The sequence below is a fragment of the Epargyreus clarus genome, unplaced genomic scaffold, assembly GCF_041222505.1.
Source record: "Epargyreus clarus isolate Ecla_fem2 unplaced genomic scaffold, WU_Ecla_fem_2.2 ptg000014l, whole genome shotgun sequence".
Taxonomy (NCBI): Eukaryota; Metazoa; Arthropoda; class Insecta; order Lepidoptera; family Hesperiidae; genus Epargyreus; species Epargyreus clarus.
This window is the reverse complement of record NW_027332222.1, coordinates 4943379-4969164: the sequence shown is the minus strand read 5'-3', so window position 1 is coordinate 4969164 and position 25786 is coordinate 4943379. Positions and strand designations below refer to the sequence as shown.

Here is a 25786-nt window from a genome sequence, read left to right as displayed (position 1 = left end):
GTATGAAGGTATGAACGTTTGTAAAGGTACTTTTGGAATTTTGATCTGCTCACCTACTAATGAAGCTGACTGTACAATGTACATAGACGTAAAATTACAGTTTAATACTAGATAAGTTCCTTTGTGATTTGTGATAACTTGCCGACGTAACAACAGACTAATGGAACTAGCTGCAAACTAAAAGCTAACCTAGACGCAGACAAAGCTCGCTGGCTTCCCGCCAAAAATACGTTTGATCAAGCGACGAGTGTCCCGAAGAAATATTCGGGAACATACCTGCCCATTGTGGTCTGTGAAAATAGCGGGCTATAGAAGAATTTAATCTCCGCAATACAGACATATATGTAGATATTACACACTTATATGTAGCTACAAAATGCATATAGTAAAAAAAATCCATACAAAAACTTTTATCCCGCTCATAGATTAGTAAAGATTATTCACTCCTAACAAGAAAATGTACCCAGTTTTGAGAATTGAAATAGTTGCGTAAAAAAGTTTTGCCACGTCTCCGTGCTAAAATGTCCCTAAAATATTTGAAATAATTGTTTATTTATTATGTAAATTACGCAGTATTAGTTATTTATTCGTAAATTTTCTCTAAAAATGTTTTTATTTGTCAAAAATTCAAAAAAAGAACTTACTAATAAGCCTTTTGTGGCTTCATTCAATTTCAAGGCGGCGAAGTATCTTTACTAATATATGATCCTGCTTCATACTAACAATACTTCGATTGATAGATAACATGTATATATTTATTTTTATATTTTAGATTGACTTACTACCAATTGGTAAACTCATGGATGACATTTGTCCTCCCTTTTTACTGATTTCGAAAAATGCGGAGGTTATATGTTCGACTGTATATATTTTTGGTCTATTACACTTTGACCAAATAAACAATGAAGACTCTTTATAAAATAACGACACAGTATACAGAGTCGAAGTTAATAGGCACAGCCATAGATTAGTAAAGATACTTCGCCGCCTTGAAATTGAATGAAGCCACAAAAGGCTTATTAGTAATTTCTTTTTTTGAATTCTTGACAAATAAAAACATTTTTAGAGAAAATTTACGAATAAATAACTAATACAGCGTAATTTACATAATAAATAAATAATTATTTCAAATATTTTAGGGACATTTTAGCACGGAGACGTGGCAAAACTTTTTTACGCAACTATTTCAATTCTCAAAACTGGGTACATTTTCTTGTTAGGAGTGAGTAATCTTTACTAATCTATGGCCACAGCCCTTAAATTTTATGAAATGTATAGGTACTTGTACATATTAATACTGCTTGTTTTATGTTTCTAACGAGAATTATTATATATTTTAATTCATTTTTATTTTCGACGAACATTTATTTACTTCTTTTCCCTATTTTAATCTTTTAGCAATACCTATATTTAATGAAAACATTTAAGATTTATATTCGTATTTATAATCGATGTATTTTTTTGTATTTTAAAAATGTAATATTTATATTTTATTTGCAATATCCTGCAATTTGTAACTATAACCACATTACCATTTATTTTTAAACCGTCATCAATCGATATCGATATCGATAATAAACAAAATAACTTAAAGGGAAATATCTTAATTGCTGTATTTACAACAAACGGTAAATTCCATAGTTCAGTAACTCAAATGACATTAAGCGCTGCAGATATATCTAGCGATCGACGCGCTTGTTTAACAAGTGTCCACTGATGAATACAGCCCTCGGCGAGATATTTGTTGTTCTAGCGCTTGGGTATCCATAGGGCTGTTCTGTTTCATAGCGGAGATAAAAAAATTGGGAACTCCACAGATAAAAAAAATATCGGAGTTACAAAAACTAGAAGTAGCGTAAATAACAGAATTAAAGTAACCGGTGTTTCTGTAATTCACTAATTATTATTATTTTAATCGAATCTATTTTTAAGTGGAAAATATTTTGTAGTCTGTATGTGCCTATAATAAATGTCTTATTTTCATTGTACGATGCGTTGCCCAACCATGTACAGAACATGTTGCTGTAGTCCATTGTGCTTGCAATATAATCAGCATATTGTAGTTACAAAATGGTTACAAATTACAATTAAATTTTTGATATAGTTCATACTGCGTGTAAGTTGTAGCTTTTTAACACAGATTTAGCTCTGCCTAGTGACATATTTTATTTATATCTGCTATGGAAACATCACTATTATTATTTATTATTACACGACATGATATATCATGATCATAAGATTTAGATTAGCTAATTTTAAGTAAATTAATATACTCAAAATGTGAATTTCTTAATTATACCCAAATGTTGTTTTATTCTAATGCAACACAAAAAATGTATTCAAATTAATGAAATAACGAGATAATGCGATAATAAACGAATAACGATAATACGAGAAGTAAACATATTGTTCTCGTTATCAATAATTCGGTGACAACAGCAGCCCTACAACGCGAACCGTGTTGCGGTAGGCCGGTGCGGTCACGCCGCGTAACATTTGCTTCTGTTTACTGGCTATGGTAGAAAAATAAACCGACCATGTGGCACGCGCCTTATGATTTATTCTTATGTTTATTTAAGTCTTATTGGATGGATTAAGGATACGTTGCTCCTGATTACTGATGATACAGTAAAAAAGTGTCTCATCATTACACCGCCCCGCGCCTCTTTCTGCTATAAGACAGGCAGTCGTCTATTGTCCCTCTAGAGTCGTAATAAGACAATTTTAGGTAAGAATGTTTGTGTATTTAGGTATTTATTTTTTATAAACTTTTTATTTTTATTACCAGAGAATTTCTGTACATTACGAGACAGTAAATATATTGTTCTCGTTACCAATAACTCCGTGACAACAGCAGCCCTACAACGCGAACCGTGTTGCGGTAGGCCGGTGCGGTCACGCCGCGTAACATTTGCTTCTGTTTACTGGCTATGGTAGAAAAATAAACCGACCATGTGGCACGCGCCTTATGATTTATCGGCTTATAGATCGATAGCGTTAGATACGGCTTGTTTGGAATGTAAATGTTTTCATTTCATTACGCTTCTAGAGCAGCTTTCGTAAAACAATAAATGTTAGAACTTTGTTTATTTTTTGAAAGTACAATATCAAACGAAATATAAAGCATGTAGTCGCGCATGGAAGACAGTGACCCTCAGGTCACTGTCTTCCATGTGGGCATCTGCATATGCCCGAATAGGATTGGAGCTCTTTGTCTAAAGCGTATCATACTGGTGTGTTGCTACTGAATACTTAGATAATAGGTACAGTGGTGTCTTATTATAACAAAACTGCTACAAATCTTTCTGGCATAATGCAGACAGACGTCGGGAATCTTAGAGTCCAAATATGACGGATTCTACCATATACATAAGTAATTTTAGTTGCAACAGAAATAGATATAACTACATATGTCTGTATACTTATTAAGGTATATAAGTGTAAAACTTTCATGTTTTGATTACCAGAGAATTTCTGTACACTGTAACGCAAATAAAAACTAACAAACGCTAAAATTGGGTCAATGTCACTTTTCTCCTCTCAGTGACAAGAAAACAAAAAATCTTAGACCACCGTTTCTTTATATGTTTTGTATTCTTAGTTTCTATTATTATAGTACAAACCTTGCAAGGTCCTTCTCGTAGCTAACAGCAGTTCAGCGATGGGCCTGGTAGCGGCAGCGACGGATTCTTCCGCCTTGCCCCGGAGGGCGCTCTGCAGGCGGACCTCCCGCCCTCGCCCGCAGCAATGGCCGGCGCATACAGGACCTGAAGCAAAATATTTTTTATATCAATACAAATAAATCGATTGTCAGTAATTTGAAAATCACACTCAGTTACACAACACTAAATATAACAAAAAAAAATCTCTGTCTATTGTTTATGGGCTACTGGATCAATTTTAACGGGACTTTAACACAAAGTAAAATAAACGAATACACTTGTGATATTAACTATCCCTTAACATTCCTTGATTCCAAAAATGTAGTTCTACAGATAACAACTTTGCCATCCTATATGTATAGAAACGTATTCTTGTCTGTGTATCCTATCAATTATAATTGTTATTTTGAACCAACCAACAAATTTGTGTTTTTATGTTGAAATAAAGGAAATTTCTCTTGTATTTATTTTATATTTAACCTAGACACGTAAACGTGATAACAGAATTAATTATCCAAACAGTAGCACTCTTCCTTGAAGAATCATTTGCCAGGCATACCTAAACTTTACGTACTACGCTACTTAATTACATCTCAATTAATTTTACTGCTTTAATTAAAACATTTAAAACCAAATTCAAATATTCGTATTAAACTAAGTAACATAATTATAAAGGAAACGCCAGTTCTAATAACTCTAACAGGAATGTAATGAATATGTGAGATATTACGTAATTAAAATTTATAACCATCCAACAAGAAAGTTTCCTTATAATAATGACAGTGTTAATTAAAATTAATGATGATTAGGATGCATGCGAGAGGAGTAAATATTGTTTAAATTAATCGGTTAACAATACACATTATAAAACTTTTTATACAGAAATTATTTAACGAGTTATGTGAGAATATATTGACGCCGGCTATTAATAGATTGATTATTTATTTAAACAATCTATTTTATGTCTAGTACGAAAAAATGGTCATATTTCGATCTTTGGTAGACAGAAAATTAGAAGGATTGGGATCTAATATCGTGCGTAGACTGTCTAGTTGTAGTGATAACTTAAACGGTGTACCTATCAGAATATGAATTATATTGACCACATAAAAGTCACTGTCTTGGTTCTTAACTCAAATACAATACAATACAATACAATACAAAAACTCTTTATTGTACACCAAATTTATAGTAACAAATACAAAATATTTACAATAATTAAAGGTACAACTGGCGGCCTTATCACTAAATAGTGATTTCTTCCAGGCAACCATTTACTTATTGCAAGAAAGAGAGAATTATATAAAAGAGATCCAGGGTAGGGGTGTACATGAGAGTCATATTTTAAGTATATCAGCAGCTAGAGTACTTAAGAGTAGAAGAAAAAGGAGAAAAAGTAGAAATACATAAAGTAGGAAATAATAGAATAGTATAAAAATAACAGGGTAGCTAGGAAGCAGATTACAATGATAGATAAAATTCTTTTACTTGATTTTTAAAAGAATCCAGTGACTGCGCACGTCGGATAGCAACCGGTAAGGCATTCCATAGGCGCACAGCCACTGCAGTAAAAGATTTGCTAAAGAATGATGAAGAAGAAGAAGGAGTTAATAGGGAAAGGTTTTATTGGAGCGCAGTAAATGCGTATCGTGAGACAGATGCAATACAAATTATTTTTATAACAAAGTTTTATTTATGAGTAATTAAATTACTTAACATTAAAATAACATTTCTTCTATAAAGTTATAAGAGCAGTGTTAGGCGCTGCGGTAAGGTGTGGTAAGGGAGACAGACTTTTCCGAGGCGTTTCAGCTTAGTCCTCAGGGGTAGCGGCGCATCTGTGGCCGACCTCAGGTAGGAATACCTAATCCTATCTGGTGTTGATTACAGATGTCCATGGGCGGCAGTAGCCACTTACCATCAGGTGGACTCCATGCTCGTCTGCTACTCTTATATTATAAAAAAAAGTTAAATTGTAAAACTGTAAAAGAATCGCATTCTTAATCACTAACAGCGCAAACAGTACTTACTAACTATAAAATGTACGAAAAATAAAACTTTAAACATTACATTTCTAATGCGTAGGTCATAATTCAATTAGAATTGCTTTTAATCACGACTTAAATTCTCGTCAGAAAAGAAATGGATAGTATAGGTACAGTAATATCATCACATCAAGATTCCAAAAAAGGTGTTTTTGAAATTTTAATCTACTTATGAAGCTGACATACATAAGCGCCACATTTTCAAATGATCATTCGAAAAAATAAAAAATCCACTTATTCACCAGTACAGTCACCTGAAAAAGCAATAACACTTCTCACTTGGTCCAACACTTTAGATTAACCCTGCCGTAGTAAAGGCATTAACATAAAACTGTCTCTTAACTTAAAGAAGACTATAAAGGAAATAAAAGGGTAGAATGGCTTGAGGCCACTTGAGGCTACTAAGAGTAATAGGGGTAAAATCACTTGTAAATTAGGCTAAATAGAGGTCGCAGGCGTCAGTGACAGGTGTCAAATGCTCTGACGAAGGTTAACAACTTCGCCTAACCCATTTGATCACTAGATTGTTACTTCCTTACCATAACTTTGGAGTTATCTAGTTTGTTAGTCCACTTTGATCTCATTTTAGTTGTTAAGTAAGTAAAGTCTCATTTAGGTATTAGGGATAAGTTGACGAAAGTATACTGAAGCTGCAAGGATTGACAACTCTTGCAGCGCAACGGTCGTCCAGAGTTTTAGGCTCAATACTCGGTCAAGCAAAATATCTCTATGAAGAATTTAAGTGACCACTGCCCGCGAAACTCTTCTCAGAACATTCACAATAATAATATTCACATCCATAATATTGCCAATAATTCTTTCCGATTAAAAACGGAGAGGCCACAGGCCCTAAACTCCACATGGATTTTTATACCAATTATTTTTTTAATCTTTTTTAAAGACTTGACGGCAAAACTATTCAAATATATGGTCTTCAATTCAATTGATTCTTAAGTAAAACCCCTATAACTACTCAATGTGATACACTATCCATTTATTTGACTGTACTCTTCGACGTTAAAAGACCCAATATAGAGCAGATGACAAGTTGACAAGGGTTCAGGTGTCTGGCATCGCAACTTATCCTAGAATGAGCCTATAAAGAGTAAAGCCCTTACCATCATATAAGGTACAGTAGCACTACCATGAGTTGGCATAGAAACGCCACTATAGAAATTGTAAATAGAAAACTATTGTCATTTTGCTAGTGAATAACATAACTACTATCGTGACGGTATTTCTTGACAACGTCTGTCAAATTAATGACTCATGGGACCGAATTTGTATGGCAATAGATCATAATGACATTCGCTAGCGATTTGATTTCGATAGGTTTTTTACGTATCGAGTTACGCCACTACGGATTTTAGTTCTACGAGTAACCACCAGAGGCGCTGTACAATTTTTCATACATTTATTTTACGCAGTCGCTAGCGAGTAATACTTTTGTAAACTCATGGTAGTGCTACAGACCCATTTAATAAGCATCGTAAAATCTGGCAGGAAACTACACAGAATGGCACAATAAGGGTGTAAAATTTACTACCCTGATAAGGTTTACTCCTTTACCCTTTTATTATTCAACGAGCTTCCGCGGTTTCTGTCATGTACGCGTCATTCGATTTTTGCGTAGAAGGTTTTGATATTTTGGAGTAAAAGTGTATATGTAAGTCCGTGACAACCCATTGAGATCAGTTTAATAGTCTCCTAGATTTAAAAGCAAACACAAAAGGAGTTTTTAAACCTAATTAACCTAACAAAACTACGAGTAATTTAAAGGTAATTCTAAATAAAACTTTATTAATGATAAAATGATAATACCTATTAGGTAATTTGCAAAAAATAAATATTGAACTGAAAAGAGAAAGCTAAACTAAGGAAGGAATGGAATGCTTTTATTGAACCCCAGACGTCAAGTTGGCAATAATGAAATTTCAGAATTCCAGCTTTCAGAATAAAAATAGCTTTGGAATAGCAGGGTTTAATTATTATCGTTTATCTTTTAATTAATCTTCGGTTAATAAAAGGAGTATATAGCCTAGTGGTTATGTGTAAGTTATGTGCGTATTAGAAATTAATTATCACTTGCTCAAACGGTGAAGGAAACCTGCATACCTGAGAAATGTTAAAAAAAATTTCAAAGGTATGTAAGTCCAATTCGCTTTTGGCCAGCGCGGTGGACTATGGCCTAATCCTTCTCATTCCGAGAGGTTGATGATGATAATGAATATTCGTTTTATTTTTCTTTTATATTTATATAATTACTAAATAATACATCAGAAATTCAAGTTAGAATATTGCTTTGTTATTACCAATTCATTGTACGACGATAATTATAAGTCGTTTAAATTTAACTGTAGAAAGTTAAATTATCTTGAAAACAGTGTTGTTTTGTATTATATAAACCTAACTCTTGTGAAAGCTTCTCTGAGTTCTAACTTCAATATTATAACTGATTTTTTCTTTAAACATCTGTTTAAAAGAAAGTATAAAGTTAGTTTAAAAACTACGACCCGACTACGTAAAATAGCGCTTTACAAAGTATGAAACAAGAAAATTTTCTTGTTGACATTATTGTTCACAAACTATTCAATAACCGAATAAATAGACATATAATGTAATTTAATACATAGTTATAGTGATGTTCACAGGATTAAGTCAGTACCTACCTATTGAATTTTTGATATTACCTATAATAAATGAAAAAAATTAAGAAGTGAATAACGGTGAAATGAAAACATGACGCCTGTACCCTTAGTATAAGTTTTTACGTTTTTACAAAATTGACTGTTTTTGTATTTGTTGCCCATACATTTCCAATCAGCGCACCTAGCGGACTGCATCAGACCTGATTGGAAATGTCCCATACATTTCCAATACTTAAACAAATATAAAACAGTCATTTTTGTAAAAACGTAAAAACTCATACTATGGGTACTGAGAGATCTTTTAAAAAACGTCAAAGGTATGTGAAAGACTACCAATTCGCACTTTGACAGCGAAACCTCTATCAGTCTCAGAGAAGACCAGTACCCAACAACATTAATGGGTAGACGCCAACTAAAGTATACCGCAATAAAAACTTAATATTTCTCCACAACGAGATATGACCAAACGTTATTTATTTCAAACCTTGACATTGGAGCTCGGCCAAAGCTAACCAGCATATTGACATTTTTTTTTCAAAACGAATAGACATTGAGCATTGCCAAGGTCGGATTTAAAAGAGCCATGTGAAATATTATGAGTAAGGAATGTTTCAAAGGGAAACGGTAAACATGCGAACGTTATAAGTGGAAATATATTTTTTTATAATATGTAGAAGAAGCAACTGAGCACCTGATGTAAATGTCTACTGACAGATAAGTAAAGAGTCCTAAGCGAGATCGGTCACAGATCCATTGCAGGTTGCTACCCCTGAGGACTACGTTGGAACAAGACTGATACTCGTATGTTTGTAAGTCTTCCTTACCACACTTCTGTTACTAGGCAGAAAAAGAGCTTAGGTGCTTTCAAAGTAGAACCTCAAAGAGTTCTACCACCTTCATACTCCTAATTTATTTGTATAATCTATATCTCTACTGTGTTTAAGATCAATTTGCCTAACTGTATTCTTATAATACTCTGAAGTTTCGGATTCAGCATCTAACAGGCTTGCGATTATATTCTACATTCTTGCATAAAATGAATGTAGTAAAATACAAACGTAAACTAGGAAAAATGAATTGAAAGTTTTACAAAGCTTGCAACTAGAATTTCTAAACTAAAAATCTACTTTCGATAAAGTTTCATTCAAATCAGGAGTTCTATTCTGTAACATCGTTTTATAACCTCGAAAGCTGAATCCGTAGAATATCAAATTCGTTCTCTTAAAAGTCTAGATTGTTGGCGGCACCGCTCTATCGAGTATTATGTAGTGAGATGAAATGTTATGTGTAAGGGATTCAGATATTACCGACACAATTTATGCGGTATTTACTGTAAAGGGATAATCGACTCGAAAGTAGAGTTTCTACATCTCTAATCAACCCCAGATAGGATTAGATACTCGTACCTGAGGTCGGCCATAGATGCGCCGCTACTCCTGAGGACTAAGCTGGAACTTCAAACCAGAACACAGCAGCGCTGAACACTGCTGTTATGAGGCAGAAATGGGTGTAGCGGTGGTGCCGCCGGTGTCGAACCACAAAGGGTTCTACCACCTTTCACAGTAAATAGGCAACCGGCTTAACCTGAATATATAGATATCTTATGACGAGGACAATTATAGCTTTTCTTGTGAAAGTAGCAGCTGATCTATAATTACATGAGATCTTAGATCATTAGAAGATCTAACGGCATACATAGGCATACTTCGTTAAGTAGGTAAGTGGTATTTGTGTTAATACAAAAATAACTCCTATGATCAGTTATCTTAATCACCTTTACGTTGTTTATCTACAAGAATGTATTTAAAAATACATAAAAATAAATAAAAGCAATATGTATGTGGTACTCTAATTTACTTGTAGCTCATGTATGCTATACAAAATATATTTATATTTTGTTATATTTATATATATGCTATCCAAAATATATATTTATATATATATACATTTTGTTGCTTTGTAGCACCTGCTGAAAATTCTCTACATCCACCCAGGGATGACTGGTAGAGAATGCCGTCAGGCATTATGTTTGCCCTTTTGTGCATTTCTTTTTAGAGGTGATGCAATAAATTTTAAATAAATATAAAATACTTAGTAGTGGATAGTTAAGTTATTCTTCCCTTTCTTAAGAATTTTACCCGTCTAAAGAACTATTTTTGGAAACGCTCAAGATTTTGATACTTAAGATTTGCTTTAAAATCTTTCTCTTGTTTTCTATGACGTGAAAGGAAGATATTGTCTCTATCTTCCTTACATTTTTTTACCAACGTTAGTAAATTTTACGACAAAATTTCGAGTCCTTTTATGTTGTCAACATTTGCTGTAAAATGCATTCATTCAAAAATTCTTACGAATCTTAGCATTCTCTGAAAGTCTTTTAAGATTGCGCTCTTTTTATACCAAGACGTTTTCATTATGAATGTTTTAATCTGCATTTAAATTTCGCTTTTAAAATTGTAATTTAAGTAATTATGCAAAAAAGTTGGGTACAAACCAAAAAAACCGACACGACTGCTCGCATAAATATTGTAATATGCATACTTATTTATACATTTTACTTTATTATTAGATTATTAGTGATAAATTAATGTAATATATTTTACGAATACTCACGATGAGCTCTTTAATTTTATATCCATATTGCAATATTTGAAAAAAATATTTTCATCGACGACCTCACACAGCTGTCATGTTTAGATATTTTTTGACGTTACCTTAAAATATTTGGTTATTAAGACAAATCTATCGTCATTATATAAATCCGTTTCGTGGCTTGGAAAATATGACAAAACTAACTGACCCGGCAACCGTTGTGTTGCCATATAAGTAAAAAATGTTAAGGGTGAACAACCCTTACCACTTAGGGGTATGGAAAATAAATAGTGGCCGATTCTCAGACCTACTGAATATGCATATAAAATTTGGTGAAAATCAGTGTAGTGTATGAGAAGTAATATGAAGGTTCTGTCGTCTCACGTGTACACGCCGCGAACAACGGTATGGTGTGAGCGGGGCACGGCCCCCCCCTCATTCTACTGGAAGCTGTGGTGTAAGATGGATGTGCGTGCGGTGTGTACAGCAGTGAGCCGATACTTTAACATAAGGTGAAACACAAACAGTACATATTTTGGCGACGAGTCTGTGAGTACTGTTTAGATAATATAATCCATAGGATTGTTCGATCAGTATTAAGTTGTTTAATACAAGTTTAAAAGTTCCATAATAAGTAAGACGTAATAATTGATCTTAATACGAAACAAAGGAAATTAGTGTAATTTATACATGTAATATAAAAAGAAGATCTAAAAATAACAATTCTTGTCGATTTTGCCTTGAAATTAAAGCATTAAATATTCATAATTCAATAAAACAAAAAAAAATAATAATAATCGGTACGAAGAAATTGCGTCGCATTTTAATTGCGTCGTAGTTATAACCACAAACAAAAGATTTCGTTCGATGCACAAATTTAAATTTAGAATTTTTTCGTTAATCGTAAATATTAATGAAAAAAAGGAATAATAATATTTCTGATTTATGGTGTATTGCAATTATAGTGTGTTGAAGTTTATTTCGTTAATATGAAAAATATTTTTATTATTTGCTTTAATTACTTTGTATTTGACAATGATATGGCCTAGTAGAAATCGATTCGATTGATTACTATACACATTGGTACTCGTAATTCCATGAATATTATTTTTACATAATGAAATAAATAGTTCTGAGTTTATTATTATTTAATGAGCCACGTGACGAAGCGATCAGCGTATCGATCTGGCGCGCGGGGGGTCCGGGTTCGATCCCCGGCCGGACAGATATCTGATAGATGAATTTAGATGTCTGGTCTGGATGTTTGTATGAGACCATGGTACCCGCAATGCGGGGGGACTTGATGTGGGATGTGAGTGTAGAAAACGTTTGTTTAAAATTTATTAGGCGTTAATGCATATAATACGGAATCGTAAGGGAACTGATTAGGTCAGAGATTGGTGCATGGTCGAGGACGCTGAGCCTATAATCCTGAAATTTTGCGCATGGGTCCTCTGTATGGCGTGGGTGAACGCCTCGAAAGGGAATTTGCAAAAAAAAAAAAAAAAAAACCCTAAGGAGGTGAAGCGGTGGTTGAGGGTATGTGAAATTTATTGTTTGATTTTCTAAATTGAGATTGTGAGATATCTATTTTACCGTTAATGGAGAATCAGCCTAACAGACTAAAATGGAAGTTACTAGGATATGCTGATAACCTAGATGTGATAGGTAGAACTCTGCCTGCAATAGAGGGTGCATAACGTGAGCTAGCAGAAACATCTGCGGAGGCCAACTTCAAGTCAAATTAACAAAAACAAAATTTGTAAGATCGTGGTAAGAACTGCATATACTACCGTTTAATATAACGATCGGCAATCATACCTTTGAATGGGTCAACGAATTCGTGTGTCTTAGCTCATTAGTAACGGATCGAAACGATGTATCTTCTGACATAATCAGGACAATTATGGCGGCCAATAAGTGCTATTCGGCCTGCTAAGACACTTTCGCTCAAAAATACTTTCATGAAACGAAACCGATATTGATATACGGATCTGAATGTTGGATACTGAGCGAAAAGGACGAGGATTCATTACTTGTATTTTAACGAAAAATTCGAACACGTGTTTTCGGTGCAGTGCAAGAAAACGGGTTTGGCGAACTCGGTACAACCACGAGGTCAATCATGTGTATGACGAGTCTGACGTTATTAAGGTCATTAAGGTTGGACGCCTAATTGGGAACAGTTTGCAGTTTGCAACTGCCCTACGATGGGCAGAACATGTGGAAAGGATGTGTGAAACGAGAGTACCTAAAACGTCTACTAAATGGTAAACCAGATGAGCGAATAAATTGTGGAAGGCCAAAGATAAAGTGGCTAGACGGACTTAACAGGACCTGACAACTATGGGCGTGAAGAAATAGAGAGAAAAAGCCAAGAATAGACCAGACTGGAGGAATATTGTGGAGGCCAAGGCCCACGCGTGGCTGTAGCGCCTTAGATGATGATGATGATGATGACGTCGGGGAAATACTAGTAGAGTAAAATGATGATGAAGGATGCTTGAATATTGAAGCAAGTCATGGAACGGATGATGCCCGTTTTGTGATTAGATGTATTTCGGATGTTTGAATATTGAAGCAAGTCATGGAACGGATGATGCCCGTTTCGTGATTAAATGTATTTGGAATTCTTGATGATTGAAGTAAATTAAAAAACGGATGATGCCCGTTTTGTGATTAGATGTATTTGGGATTATTGATAATTGAAGTAAGTTATTAAACGGATGATGCCCGTTTTGTGTTTAGATGTATTTGGGATTCGCGATGATGGAAATAAGTCATCAAATGATGATGTTGGCTTCATGACTGAGCGTTTATGGTGATTTTCCGGATAATAATGGCAAATTTCACACTAAAAAAATTGATTCATATACAGTCATATATGCCATAAGAGATGCTGCAAAAGAACGTTGAATATTATTTTAGAAGCATCAGATGTTACTATACCAATACAGAAGTGACTAAAGCTTTTAGTGAGATGTAGTTGATCATAATTGTAAGAAGTATTTTATATCATTCCTGATGGAATGCAAGGAGGAACCGAGACTGCAGTGAGAAAGCCAGATATAAAAGCGCGAGCCAAGTTGATTTTGACGATTGACTCCTCATTATTTGTGCACATAAAAGGAATAAAGTCCACGAAGGAATTATGGATAACAATGCGAGCCATGTTGGATGATTCAGGATGTTTGCGGAGGATTAATTGGCTTCGTCATTTAATTTCTATAAGATTTCTATAAGAAATGTATGAGAGGATGACGGAACATGTGACTTCAATTGTGGAAACTTAATTTTTGTTAATGGCTGATTTACCAGAACGATTTATGCCTATGATCATGGCAATAGAAAATTCCGGAATTCATATTACTGTCGATTCTATCAAGACAAAATTTTTAGATATGGAATCAGTCGATGCAATGAAACGAAATGTTATTTAGCATTAGCATCTAGAATTTGGAAAAAATAGTAAAATATGGCAGCACCACCAAACACGGATGACAGAATTCGAATTAAATACGTCAAATATAAATTTGAAAAACACGAAATCAATAAAATGCTATTGTTGTAAAGAAGACAGTCACTATTGTAATAAATTTTGAACGAGATTCTGCGAAAAAGACACAGAGTGACGCTTGTTACTTTTTCTCAGCGGAGAGTTCAGTAAAAGTGAATAAGTCGATTCAGGTACGAGTATACACATGACTGCGAATGAAAGTTGGTTGAAAAATTCATGTATTATCGTATCGTAAAAAATGTCGTTGCCAATACGATAAAAGTTCCCGTGTTCTAGTGATGTGGAAGTAACAACAAGTCACAATTATAACATAACTTTGAATAATGTGTTATGTGTTCCAAGCCTCACGACTAACTTATTTTCAATCAATCAATTAATTAAGAATGGGAACAGTGTCGTATTTGAACGCAACAAGTGCTTAATAAGAAATAAATTAGGTGACTTGGTTGCTGCAGACCTTATTTGATGGAGTATATAAAGTTAAATCAGAAATACTGGATTGTTTATTGACAAAAAATATAGCCGATGGAAACATGGCACCGGATGCTCGGTCATATAAATAGCAATGATACGAGGAAAATGAAAGGTGTGGTTTATTGGACGGATTGCAATATAATAATACATTTAACACAAGCAAGTCGAGCTGTGAAATGTCTTGTGAAGGCAAACAGTCCAGGTTGCCATTTTCTACAAGTACATGTGCAATAGAAACACTAGAAATTGTCCATTCAGACATTTGTGGACCCATGGAAAGCAAGTCCATGGGTGAGGCTCGATATTTTCTGTTGTTCGTTGACGATTATAGCAGAATTACATTCATTTACTTTCTGAAGGCAAAAAGTTAAGAGATAATTTTCAGAATAAAAAGATGGGTATTAAAAGAAGGTTTGGGCAGAAGCTGTCAATACAGCTGCTTGTTTAAAAAAAACGAACAGTAAATTTAGATATTAAAAATATTCCATATGAAGCGTGGACCGGGAAGATATCGAACTTGCGTATATTTGGGAGTGCAGTGAGGGAACACATACCAAAGTAAAGAGCTAAATGGGATTTAAAATGAAAGAAACATTACTGTAATAATATCAAAGTCATAGAATGTATGATTCCGTTAGAAAATTTGTGACAAATAGTAGAGATGTCATCATACTAGAGAGGAAAAGAAAAGACAAGTCTGTTACTGTTTCTATAAGAGATGGAATGACGTATGCAGAAGTCCTAATAAGCAACAATGGTTGCAGGAAATGGCAGAGGATCTGAGGTAATTTTGGAGATGAATTAAATAAATAAATTTAAAGAAATATTAGAGATGAATTACTGATGATCGAAGACGTAGCTTGAGATAAAGACAGGACAGAAAGGAAAAGGAAGGCAATACGCAGACCTAAGACGAAAAGCATAAAGTAGCGATCTAGTAGCAGGAGTAAAAGTTCATGTTAATGTTATAAATAAGAATTGATTATGGATGTAGAATTAGGAAATGAAGTAGGAGAATGATTAAGGTAAAATATAATACAATTGAAAAAGGTAGAAGGGAAGTGGAAAGTTATAACGACATGAGATGGAAAGAAGAAATAGAGAAGGAAAGGACTAATGTAACTTGAAAAGAAAATGGAAATAAAAAATATATATGAACTTGAAAGGTAGAAAGAAAGTGGAAAGCTGTAAATGAAGACGAGATGAAAAGAAGGATAAGAGAAGGAGAGGACTAGAGGAACTAATAAAGAAAGTGAAAATAAAAATATGTAATGGTAGAACATAGATGAGGAATAAATGATTAAAGAAATGTGAAGGTAAACTAAAACTAATGTTTGGTTATTTATATTAGTGAAGGAAGCTAGACGAAATTCTATAATATGAAACATTGACTAGATAAAGCTAGTAAAGTTATAAAAGGTGAAAATAATCATTAGTAATAGTAGATGTATTTGAAGGAAGCTTGACGATACTTAATATGTAACAATAATAAATTTGAAATTAAAATAAAGTGAAATTAAATAGGACTCTTGCTGTGGACCAAGCGATGCTTAGGTTATAACCACGAAAAGATTATAGAAAGCAATATTTTAGGAATTTATTAGCGACTCCAAATATATCATGACAAGGCTCTTTGACAACTCAATATTATAAGAAAATAACAAACACAGATGAAATATAAGACAATACAGATAATATAAAAAGGACTCAATGGTCAAACAACTTCAATAACGCGTCGTTTACAACTCTATTATAAAAATTGAAATGTATTATTGGTCAATATATGAAGTTACTAATTTTGTTAATGCAGTGGTTAAAAAATTGAAGCTTATAATAACCGATGATATTATAACTCGGAAGATACGTTAGTTGATGTTGGTTGATGAGCTATTTTATTAAAATAAAGGAGGGATGTAGTGTATGAGAAGTAATATGAAGGTTCTGTCGTCTCACGTGTACACGCCGCGAACAACGGTATGGTGTGAGCGGGGCACGGCCCCCCCCTCATTCTACTGGAAGCTGTGGTGTAAGATGGATGTGCGTGCGGTGTGTACAGCAGTGAGCCGATACTTTAACATAAGGTGAAACACAAACAGTACAATCAGTAAAGCCGTTTCGGAGGAGTACGGTAACAAACATTGTGGCACGAGAATTCTATATATATGATAAATAATATTACAAACATACAAATTCAGAGAACATACCCTTCCTTGCAATCAGATAATAAAATGAATACCAATGCTAATAAAAAGAGCTTCAATAAATAATATCAACTGTCGGAGTTAAATTAAATTCTATGCCTGAATATAGCTTTAGCGGAACGACTAAAACATTCACATTTGTTAGTCTTGAAATATAATAAGTGATGGCACGCTGCATTGTCGTTGAGTGCGACGTCCTTTGACGAGTTCAAGGCTATGTAAACAGTAGGACTACCATGAGTTTACAAAAGTATTACTCGCTAGCGACTGCGTAAAATAAATGTATGAAAAATTGTACAGCGCCTCTGGTGGTTACTCGTAGAACTAAAATCCGTAGTGACGTAACTCGATACGTAAAAAACCTATCGAAATCAAATCGCTAGCGAATGTCATTATGATCTATTGCCATACAAATTCGGTCCCATGAGTCATTAATTTGACAGACGTTGTCAAGAAATACCGTAACGATAGTAGTTATGTTATTGACTAGCAAAATGACAATAGTTTTCTATTTACCATTTCTATAGTGGCGTTTCTATGCCAACTCATGGTAATGCTACAGGGTTCGCATACAAACTTTAATACTTTTATCTTGTTTAAGAGCATACAGTACCCTTATCAGGAGTTTTTACGATTCGACAAATATGACTGTTTTGGTATTTGTTTACGTATTTGCCCATACAAATTCCAATCAGCGCCCCTAGCGGATTGTGTCAGAACTAGGAAATTGCAGCTTTCAAGAGGTTTTTAGCGTTCCGTACCCAAAGGGTAAAAACCGAACTCTATTAGTAAACCTCTGCTGTCTGTCCGTCTGTCTGTCACAGGGATCTATCTCTTGAACCGTAATAGATAGACACTTGATAAACAACAAATACTTTAAATAAAAATACCTTAAAAATAAACGGGGGTCACCAATCTAGAAAGTGCTATTTGGTATTTACGCTTTTTCTATTGAACCGTCACAAACAGACACACACAGACAGACCGTCACAGACAGGTATTGAACAGTTAAAATTCTCACAATGTATTTACTTCTATGGGTCCTATGTATAATATCATTACTAAGACTAAAAATAAGGAAATTTGGTAGTGCGGAACCCTCCATGTGCGAGTTCGAGTCACACTTGGCAAATGTGGATACTGACGTTTGATATCGTAGCAGCTGGCGACGCAAGGCCGCGGGCGCAGACTGTGCGGTGCCGGTTTGAGAACCAATACGTGGCTTGATCTATTACGGGTATGCTTTTCCTATTGAACCGTAACAGTAAAAAAATCACAATACATTTCCTTCTACGACTCCTACGCCAAATACTAAAAATAAAAAAAATAAACAAATTTAGTAGTGCGGAACCCTCCATTTGGGAGTTCGACTCACACTTGGCGAATGCGGATAACACTGACATGTGCTATCGTAGCAGCTGGCGACGCAAGGCCGCGGGCGCAGACTATGCGGTGCCGGTTTGAGAACCAATACGTGGCTTGGTCTATTACGGGCCGTTCACATCACGACTGGAACTGGCGAATTACGTCTTCTACGTTTGTAGTTCTAGCATTATTCTTTGCAGCTAAGGACATGGACAGAGATGTTGCAGGCCTAACGGGAAACTAACTTTCTGGATATTTTTCTGCTAGACTAGAAACTGAACTCCTATCGAGTAATTGTTCAAAGGCAAGTAGACATAGCAAACTGCCTCAGTGCTACACATCAAGAATTAATTTGGACAGCAAGAATAATTGTTTTTTTTTTTTTTATATAATATAGGAGTAGAAGACGAGCATGCAGTCCCTTCAAACCGGAACACAGCAGCGCCTAACACTGTTGTTATTAGGTAATACGAGGAAAAAACTTTGAATGTGGTAGAACTCTCTGTGGGTCGGCTTCAGCGGCAGCACTACCACACTTATTCTGCCTAATAACAATAGTATTAAACGTAATATGTGTTCTAATTATAGGGTATGGTAAGGGGGACTTAGTTTCTCTGCGCATTTGTGGACAACCTCAGGTAGATATCCAATCTTATGTGGGGTTGATTACAGATGTCCATGGGCAGCAGTAGCCACTTCATCAAGTGGACTGCTGCTGAGTTACTGGTCGTGCTCGTGCCAAAGGAAAAACTCACTACCTTTTTTTTAATATAGGAGTAGCAAACGAGCATGCAGTCCACCTGATGGTAAGTGGCTACTGCTGCCATGGACATCTGTAATCAACCCCGGGGTAGAATTGGATATTCCTACCTGAGGTCGGCCACAGATGCGCCGCTACCCCTGAGGACTAAGCTGGAACGCCTCGGAAAAGTATGCCTCCCTTACCACACCCTTCAAAACGGAACACAGCAGCGCCTAACACTGCTGTTATTAGGCAGAAATATGTGTGGCGGTGGTGCCACCGGAGTCGAACCACAAAAGGTTCTACCACCTTCAAAACCACCTCAGTTAAAGAAACACTGATATCCATGAACATTACAGCTGTAGGCATAAATCAACCGATACTGCTTCGTTGCCGAATATCGCACACAATTCTTTATTCCAAATATTGCGCTGTTCATGATCGACAAACCGTGAAACTTCCAATTCACGGAACTACGGACACTCGAGCATGTTCCTGGATACAACGTGGAACGTATCTGGTTAACTTCAAGGAAACAGAGTAATATCGGGAATTATATGGTGAAATTGTATAGTAAAAGTATTGTTTAATAGAAAGTTCTTAAGACTTGATAAAGCATGTGAAAAATAACTTACTTTACAAGACTATATGATATGTGATACTTTATCATGATCTCCAGATTATTAATGATATGCATATTTTCATAGTAAGATACATTTCATGAAATTACTATGATATAACAGACAAGTTCTAACAAGGACAATAACGATAGGCCATAGAGGTAAACAATGATAGTATCCATACTCTCCATGTACGTTTTGAGAAAGAATAGAGCTTCTGCTACAGAACTACAGAAAGAGTAAATCATTCCTCTTTTTCAAAAGATCACAGAAACACATGAGCTAGCAGTTCACCTGATGGTATACCGGCTGACTCACATATGAGACGGTAGCCTGTGATTCAGGCGGCAACCACACCATTCCATAAAAACACAAAATTCAAATCATGGTAGAAATAAATACGACGGTGGTATCTCCCAGGTCTGACCATGCTGACTTCATCACCTTTAAAGTCACCACCCTCATATACTTTAAATACTGTCTAAATAGTTATTTAAGTACAAAATCTTATATATATAACTCAAAGGTAACTGACTGACATAGTGATCTATCAACGCACAGCCCAAACCACTGAACGGATCGGGCTGAAATTTGGCATGCAGGTACATGTTATGACGTAGGCACCCCCAAGGGGATAAAATAGGGGATGAAAATATTACTTCGTAACGCGAGCGAAGCTGCGGACGAAAGCTCGTTTAAGCACAAAACGAGCTCAAAGTTAAGAACAGCGTGAAAAAAAGACGTCAATTGTAAGGAGTGTGAAATAACCTGTCCTACTTTGAGACTAGTTTGAACGTGTGAACGTTAAATGTCGAGTACACAGTTGAGCTCCAAGCGACATGTAAACATCTCATGCTGATTGCGCAGCTCACTCATCATATGGCTTTCATCATGTATACAGTATTTTATAGCTAATTCTTTATAAAATAACTGGTAATCTTTTTTTTAAATATAGAACTAGCAGGCGAGCATGCAGTCCAGCTGTGGCTACTGCCGCCCATCAACGTTTGTAATCACCCCAGATAAGATTTAATTCCTATCTGAGGTCAGACACAGATACGCCCCTACCCCTGAGGACGAAGCTGGAACGCGTTGGAAAACATGTCTTTCTTACCACACCCTTCAAACCAGCGCGCTTAACATTGCTGTTATTAGTTAGAAATAGGTATGGCAGTGGTGCCGCCGGGTGTATCGATGTGTTATATATACCTACGTACCTGTAATTTATTATCTATAATTTAAAACCGATAAACACATACAATAAACACATAAATCGCAACACAAACGACTCTATTCAACTTTACGTTATTCCACACGCAAATTACATTTTGCATTAAAAATACCAGAAAATACATTACAGAGAATTACTTATACAATAAAGCGATATTGCGGCATTGTAATTCGGTTCTCGGTATCTTATTTACAAATAATAAGTACATAAACATGGACAATCCTGGCAATGTGCCGCGGAACGAAACCTGGCCATTGTTTGCCGTTATTACCTATATTTCACGTTTATGCTCGCTGGGAATACTACAAAAATAATACGTAAAATGACGCTTGTTAAGCTTTTTCGAATTTGTAATGTACTATTCTTGGGGCAGATGCTGTTAAAAACATTACTTATCAACAGCGCCACCTATCCGATCTTAATTCCCTATTTACACATATCCTTTTATACATATATTAATATTTATATAATTAGAATTATATTATCATGTATTTGTATTATATCACGTAGTCATTTAATATTTTACTAGTATACGTACTTCTCCTGTGTCTGAAGGTGGGCGTAAATAGCTACAACACAGTTTTATAAATATAGCAGTTGTTTACGAAAATTAATTTTGCTTGTATGTATATGGGTATATAAGATGATGAATAAATCTTTAATTTTACGAATATATCCCATGGCAAATTTCTGAGCTCACTTAAATAATATTTTCAAGCATTTCCTTGGACACATAACTTTAAATACAGCTGAAGCTCTGCTTTCGTGTAAAGATAACCAGGGACAGGGCGGGAGTATAATTTACGGTCACAAAAGAACACCTAAATCCCCGAAGTGCACGTCTGCGAGACAGACGGGTTTTGTTTTAAATAAATGCGCCTTTTTATATTTGGTTCGAATTTCAATTTGTAAAAAAATAAGTAGAAAATAATTTAAAACTATAAAAAACCCTTCTTGTTTATAGCTCGTATTGATAAGGACTAACTCCTTCACAGTTACTAGAAGTACGGAAATCCTTACAAAAACTTACCAGCAATTCTACTGCTTGTAATTATGGTCCTTTAAGTCATTTAAGCACAGCCCATACTCGTTATTACTCGTGCTTTTCTAAAATGATAACGATTGTACAATGAATGATCATTGTGCGATCGCACAGCCTCCGACGCTTGGAAATGAAAGAACAAAACAAAATTACAAGAGTCTGTTGTCTTTTCAAGTTTCTTAATACGAGTATGGTGAGATTATTACCTATCTTCATGTCGTTGTTAAAAACTAACTTCGATAGTGTCGATCTAGTTCGTAACTTTCGTAACAGGCATTTCCGTAACTTATGTAAAATTGATTAACAAGGCAAAAGTAAAACTTCAAGCAGGATATCATTCGTTTTCACCTTAGATGAGTAAAATGCACAGATTGATCACTCCAAGAAAGTGTAATCAGTTTTGAGAATTGAAATTGCGTAAATAAAGTTCTGCCACGTCTCCGTTCAAAAATGTCCCTAAAATATATGATATACTTATTTATTTATTACGTAAATTACGTATTCGTTATTTATACGTAACTATTCACTATTTTTTTTATTTGTCTAGAATTAAAAAAAAGATAATATCATCATTTTGTTGCATTCAATTTCAAGGCGGTGAAGTATCTTTTTTACTTATCAAAGGTTTTCACAAACAGCTCTTGAGTCGTTTGCTGAAGCCTTATTAAAATAAGCTGTTATCATTTCGCTCATTAAGTAAATAATGTCGGGCTCAAAGGCCCGTATTCCTGTGCGTTCGGAGACAACACAAATACAAGGGCCTGAACAAATATTTAGTTTAAGTGTACCAGCTCACCAAGTATATGTTTGTGTGCTTACCGAAAATTTAATACTTATATTACATTATACATTGGAGTCGAATCAATAAGGAGTTTAATTCAAAATGGCGAGGTTTGTATATGTTTCTCCCCCACTCATAGATTACAATTAAGAAACAAATAGAAATTTTGCTAATTTTGAGATACAATCTGTATTGATTCAATTATACGTACATGCCAATTTTTAATTCACACATTCATGAGCCAAATTAAAGTATTTGTCTGTAAAAATTAGCCAATTTCTAAGCTTATTTATATACATACTTTTACGAAACCTAAAGAGAATTAAAATAAAAAGAAAATGGGTCCGTTTGCCTGTCTGGCTATTACTTAGTGGAATAATATTAGAAACTGCTTTATCTAAAGACAGAACGTTCAACCCGAACTAGATAGCTATACTTCAAGAGCTTATATCGTTTAACTTTTACTACGAAAATATGCAGAATGTCTGAACAAAAATTGAAAAGCGCTTGACTGAACATGGGCGGCGCTTCGTAAATGTACATACAATAGAAATCGATTTGTGTAAAGGGTGTACAGTCAGCTCCAGGAGTAGATGAGCAGATAAAAATTCAGAAAATACGTATACACCGAAACGTTCATAAGTAGCTAAACACCCCTAACATCATAATTAGATGAACATAATTATGTTCATAATATATGCGTCAAAACTAGATGAACACTAATGTGACAAAAGAAGCCGAACACCCTATAGGCAAAATGGCTAACGTCACTAACATAATATATCACTGTTCAGCTACTTTTGAAACTATACGATGTTCATCTAATTATGGTGCTGATTGTATTTAGCTACTTATGAACGCTTGGGTATATAGGTATTTTTGAAACCTTAACCTGTTCATCTACTTTTGGAGCTGACTGTACATACAATAGAAATCAATTTGTGTAAAGGGTGTACAACACAAATCTATTTCACAGATTGGAAGCAGTATTCAACAGTTCAATCAAACCTCTCGTAAACCTCGGTAAGCATTACAACAAATTGAACGGTGGCTTTCGAATCAATTATCACTTTGGAGTCCACTGATTTGTATATAGAAATCAATTTACTTGCGTTACCGGTGAGGGAAAACGGGCGCTAGGAATCTTACATATCTAAGTATTCTCCATAATTATTTCTAGAGTTTGTGAAGAGTATAGATCTTTTCCTGTCACGGGCTTTGTTGTCAGTGTCCCCAACTGACGTGCATGCGTGCCACTTGCATCGTATCAGTTTATCAAGCTTTTTCCTTTCAAGCATGACATTTCTACGCAAGGAGAATGCAGCAACTAATCATTCACGCGTGGTAGTGAAACACGCGTGCGAGCTTAGACCCGCGTGATAAGAAAAGCATCTTAACTCCAATAAATTACGAGTAAAAGTCATCCACAATGAAATAAACATTTTCAGTCTAAGCAGAGAGAAACGATTAAAAATATAATTATTATCATAATGACAATGATTGTAATAATAACGTTTCATTTATAAAACAAAAACCTTATTAAAAAGAAATATGGCGAATAAAATTAAATTACTGAGTTCTGAAACGATTATATCTCGTAGCAAAAAACATGGCAATATAACTTCGGCCATTCCAACCTCATGAATATTTCACTGATAGTCTCCAAACTGCAATAAAATTTAATATAGATCAGCCACCATCACCCTGTATACTGTAAATAGTCTACAAGAAATATGTTTTGACTTTTAATATTACTGCATGATCACTGATCAACGATTATTTTTATTGGCAAGTTTATACGAGTAATATGTATCTATTATATTTTCGCAAAAGACAAGAGTATTATTTTACCTTGATTACTACAAGAATTATATTCAAATAAAATAATATTATAATTATTTAATTCATATTAATTAATTGTGGATGCATGAAACCAAATTTGTATGATGACACGAGATATAATTAAAAATAGATGATTTAATATTCCATTAAACATTTACCAATATATACGCGTGAATGCGCCAATCAGAATTAAATTGCGCTTTCATTTCATCATAAATTATGTATTTTAATATAATACTTTCAATTCTATAATTCCCAATTTTATATTTCAAAAACATTACCAAGTCATTGTAAATCAAATTTGATTAAAACTGTGACTCTTTTCTAGGTAGTTTATAAGGAAAATCGGAAAATAAATAATGGCTGTATCGTGGAGCTGACGCCCTATTACACTGGATCACGGCTCGATCGCTGGGAGAAATAAGCTGTCGTAGCCGTATTACTTCTCCGTACGGCGAATGAGACGTCACGTCGGTCTTAGTGTACTCGTAAACATATAAGATATTGGAGTTAGGAGCATGTAGAGATAATACACGGCTTGTAGATATACAATATATACTCATACTCAGTTATGATTAGGAAATAATCTGTAATAATGATTTCTTTACAATAGTAGAAGTCCGGAATAAAAACACATAAATTTCGAATCTTTACCACAATATTTACGCATGAATGCGCCAATCATTAGCAAACTGTGTTCTTATTACGCCATAAATTATATGAAATACAGTTTCAATTCATTAAATTCCCAATTTTATATTCCAAAAATATTAACATTTTAGCGTTTTTCAGATTCCTTCTAATTTGCGAGTTTTACCTACATTTTATAAAATATGAGGAAATTTGGAAAATAAATAATGCCTGTATCGTGAACCTGGCGCCCTATTACACTGGATCACGGCTCGATCGCTGGGAGAAATAAGCTGTCGTAGCCGTATTACTTCTCCGTACGGCGAATGAGACGTCACGTCGGTCTTAGTCTACTTGTAACATATAAGATATTTAAGGCACGAGTGTGTAGAGA

The 25786-nt window shown here is 34.7% G+C and overlaps 1 protein-coding gene across 1 annotated transcript in view; it reads right to left on the bottom strand.

The window, feature by feature from the left end:
* The window catches only part of dally (division abnormally delayed protein), a 186930-nt gene that overhangs the window by 48261 nt on the left and 112883 nt on the right, over window positions 1–25786 (bottom strand). Inside the window, exon 2 of the mRNA XM_073079569.1 lies at window positions 3624–3767. Within this exon, the coding sequence (XP_072935670.1) occupies window positions 3624–3767 (144 nt within the window). The remainder of the gene's footprint in view (window positions 1–3623; window positions 3768–25786) is intronic.